At 59.1% G+C, this 3,729-nt stretch overlaps 2 protein-coding genes across 2 annotated transcripts in view; both read right to left on the reverse strand.

Moving 5' to 3' along the window:
* LOC109515147 (venom phosphodiesterase 1) overlaps window positions 1-3,049 on the reverse strand; it is an 8,471-nt gene extending 5,422 nt beyond the window's left edge. The window contains exons 1-7 of the mRNA XM_019868744.1: window positions 2,888-3,049; window positions 1,467-1,554; window positions 730-864; window positions 523-648; window positions 396-456; window positions 224-321; window positions 1-75 (exon numbers count right to left, since the gene is read on the reverse strand). The exon at window positions 1-75 is cut by the window's left edge and continues 1 nt beyond it. Of these exons, the coding sequence (XP_019724303.1) occupies window positions 1-75; window positions 224-321; window positions 396-456; window positions 523-648; window positions 730-864; window positions 1,467-1,554; window positions 2,888-2,926 (622 nt within the window). The 5' untranslated portion in view covers window positions 2,927-3,049. The remainder of the gene's footprint in view (window positions 76-223; window positions 322-395; window positions 457-522; window positions 649-729; window positions 865-1,466; window positions 1,555-2,887) is intronic.
* Window positions 3,050-3,483: 434 nt separating this feature from the next.
* The window catches only part of LOC109515193 (F-actin-uncapping protein LRRC16A-like), an 11,602-nt gene continuing 11,356 nt past the window's right edge, over window positions 3,484-3,729 (reverse strand). Inside the window, exon 37 of the mRNA XM_019868811.1 lies at window positions 3,484-3,702. The gene's annotated coding sequence lies outside the window, so the exon portion shown is untranslated. The remainder of the gene's footprint in view (window positions 3,703-3,729) is intronic.

The following is a 3,729-nucleotide window of genomic DNA, read 5'->3' on the forward strand; positions in this document are numbered from 1 at the left end:
CAATACTGTAGTGGTTGGGGAAAGTCTTGGTGGGAAAAGATGAATGCATGTATGAAGCTGACGTTCCGCATTTCTCTGATTTAAAAAAAATACAAAAAACAAAAACCCAACAACCATAAAACAAAGTATTAATAAAAAAAAAAAAAAGGACAGTCTCGAAGGAAGACACGCGCTAGTCGAGTAGCAGGGCCTTCGACGGCAGAACGCGATCGGGAGCACTCACGAAGTTTGGCGAGCACCGGGATGAGCGGTTTCCACAGGCGCAGGTAGTCGGCCCGCAGGCCGTCCAGAGACACCAGAAGCAGCGGCTGGCGCGAGAAGCTGGCGCACCAGAACAAGGCCCAATCATAGCGCCCGCCGAGGCACGAGTACGCGAGCGTGTGAGTGTGCGCTACCCTGGTGGACAGGAGGGGCGTGACAGGTCCTCGCACTCGTCCTCCACCCACTGGCTTTGTCCTGCCGGCGCACACGAGTCTCGCGGTCAAGCTTTGCCGCGCGGCGCCACATTTTGCCGCCTCTCACCTTGGCACACGTGCCGGTAGTTACTGCAGCAGTCAAAATTCGCAGAACAGTCGTCGGAGCAGTGGCACCTGCTGTTGGACAGCCTGGTCTCGCCGCAGCGCAGATGCGTGCATTCCCACAGTTCCGCTGCACGCACACACGCACGCAGGGATTGGCCAGCCGCTCGGCCGGGGCGACCGCTCGCGCCGAGGTCCGACGTTCTCTTACCGGGGGCTTTGCAGAGGTCGTGGTAGTCGGGGCAGCAGGTTCCGCTGTCCTGGCAGGCGGCGTCACATCTGCACCCGGGGGTGTCGCCGTCGTACGGCTCGTAGCAGCGATTCCTGCACGACGTCCGCGGTTCCACTTTGGGGCGACAAAGCAAAAGCCGAGTTGGGGCGTTTGCCCACCGTGAAAGGTCCACGAGTGCGTCGCCGCGCCACGATGCCCACGTGGGGAAATGCCGACGCGGCAACCCAACCGGGAAGTCAACGCGGAGGCGGGCGGTCCGCGGTGCAGAATGCGGGGAGGGCCGGTCCCGGAAAGCATCCCCTGCACCTCGCACGTGGCCTTTTCCGCTTCGCCGTCAGGCTTTCCGAGAGAGCCGGCCAATATTGGCTCACGGTCGGTTCGGAAAGTGGCGCGTAACGCTTTTATACCGCGGCAATCATGTCATTAAGGACGCTCAAGTGCTGATTTGTACTCGATGACTGGACCTCATAAAGATCCCGAGCGAGCGATAGGGAGTCAGGAATGAGTGAATGATTGCAAAGGCCGGCAATCATTGGGCAATTATTCATTCCCTCCCGACGGCCTGGAAGTTGCTGAGCGGTAAAACCTCTTCAAACACTTGAAGAACTTTTTTGGTGTGGATTCGGTCATCTCCTTGATGACGCAACAACCACGGCGGCAGCGTGAAAGTCGCTCTGCGTGTAGGCGTGCGTGTGCGCGCGCGACTCGGAGTCCACCTCGATCTCGGCAACTCCGCAGTTCCAGACCCAGTCCCAGTCCGAGGCCCAGGATCAGCGTCACCAGGGATACGGACAAGACGCACACCTGAGGAAAACGACAAGTTCACAACCCAAAAGGTGCTTTGGGGGCGCGGGACGATTCGGCGGCAAAGACGACGATACGGGGCGCGAGCGCTCTTCGCCATCTCAATTCAGGGAGGACGCCGGCCACCCGCCCGAGAAATGTCACCATCGCCCACGGCAAATGGTGGCGGCGCTCCGGCGGGCCCGCCCCCGCGTCTGGGGGGGAAAACTTGGCCAGCTGCCGCTTTCACAATTTGGGGTCTTTGCCGATCGCGTCGTGCAAAGGTCAAATGTCGAATTGATGGAAGGAAACTGCCTTGAGCTGAGGGCACTCAATGTCGTCCGGTCAAGGTCGACCCAAAAATCCCACCGCGGCGGGCAAACGACATGGCCAAAAAGTCAGCGTTTCTATTGGGAATTCCCGAAAGACATTGGAGAGCGTACGCCGGCGCGGGCCGCCTTTTTACCGCCGGTGGTGGAAATGCGGCTCAGTGTGGCCTGATGCCGCCGCGACCTATCCATCCGGGGGGGGCTCCTCCCATTATACTTGATTGACGGTCAGGACGGGGCCGGCCGAGACGGCGTTCGAATCTGCTGCCGCCTTCTTTCCCGGGAAGAAGTCGAGACTTTTTCTTTTTTGTTTTGTCTTTTGCATTGATAAGACGTTTCGGACGTTGGAGAAACACTGTGTGGGGTGCGCTTGAGGTGCAGGAGTGTGGTTTTGCGGGGTTATTTTTGCATGCGGCCAGGTCGCCCCTGGAAAAGACGTGTTTTGATTTTTGAGCAGGACGGGAAAGAAAAGCACAAGACAAAAGAGGGCGCAACCAAAACAAAAAGAGGGAAAAGCAAAGGGAAAAGGGGAAAAAAGCAAAAGGAAGCCACAGCTTTGAGTCGTCCGTCTGCAGGCGTAGCTTCCGGCCACGAGAAAACTTTTTGCAGCGGGCGGAGAAACGCCCTGGGCTGCACCCAAGGGAGGCCGAAACTCTCCGGGCCAAAAGAGCCGAGCGACGCCATACTTACGCCGCCGGGTTGTCGCTCGGGTCGCGGACGGGAACCCTCCCGGACAGCGCGGCGCCGCCACCAAACGAAAAGCCTGCCGAGGCCAGCTGAAGCTCATTTGTTGCTAACGAGAGGCCGGCGCCGCGCCGACTCCCGGTCGAGACCGGCTCGAATGCGATTGGCCACGGAGGAGATGGGGGCAAGTCGACTCAAGAGGCTCACCGCATTCGCTCCGTTACATTCCCGCAAGTGACTTTTCAGTCGGGATTCCCTTCCGATCGACACACCGTTGAGCCTCCGCCGCCCGAGCCGCGGCGGGTTGTTACCCACGCGTGAAGGTAAAGCCGGCTACTCACCAGCAAGATCAGCCTCCTCTTGGTCGGCGCTGCCTTCATGACGCACGCGAGTCGGCCGGGGAAAATGACGGCGATGATGTCGAGGCGGCGAGCGAGGATGGCTGGCGGCGACCTCCGGACCCCGCGGGCGCGACCGCAGTCACTGATTAAGCGGGAGACGCAGATAAGCCGAGGCTCGACGTTTCAGTGTCGCGTGATCTTCACACACAAAGCCGCCGCCAACCATCATCGAGTGTAATCAGGCGTCAGAGAATTGAAACGAGATACGCAAGGAGAGAGAGAGAAAGAGAGTCGGTTTGCCATTCGCAAGTGCGGTGCGAAGGCCTTGGCCAGACGACATGACTATAGCGAGAGATGAACGCTGAAATGGGATTGGACCCCCACCAAAATCATTCCCGCGTCGGCGCAGCCCTCCGGTTGCCGAGCAGCCGAGACACACCTTCGGAAATGGACGCGCGATTTTGCCAAATGTACTCAAGTTCGACGGGGGCTTGAGATTGGCAACGCAAGATGGCCACCGGTGGCTTCTCTCCTCGCAACGGCGAGTAAGCGCCGTTGTTAGTCCGTTCAAATCGAAGAGACGACGATTTGGTAACATTGGGTCAACGAGACTTTATTCACCAATGCCGTCTTCGGAAAAGCGCCCGGTCTGCTCAGTTAGCCGAATGAGGCGGTTTTCGAAAGAAAGAAAGGAGGAAGCAAAAGGACTGCCAAGCGTTCATTCCGAGCGCCATTCCCAAGCGTTCGCCGGTTGGGGCTCCTTCCGATCGAGGCGTCGGGTCTCCGATCGACGGCGCTCGGAGCTTCGGCGGTCGCGTCGTCGTCGTTTGGGGAGACGTCCG

Source organism: Hippocampus comes, unplaced genomic scaffold, assembly GCF_001891065.2.
Source record: "Hippocampus comes isolate QL1 unplaced genomic scaffold, H_comes_QL1_v1.1 scaffold225, whole genome shotgun sequence".
Lineage (NCBI taxonomy): Eukaryota > Metazoa > Chordata > Actinopteri > Syngnathiformes > Syngnathidae > Hippocampus > Hippocampus comes.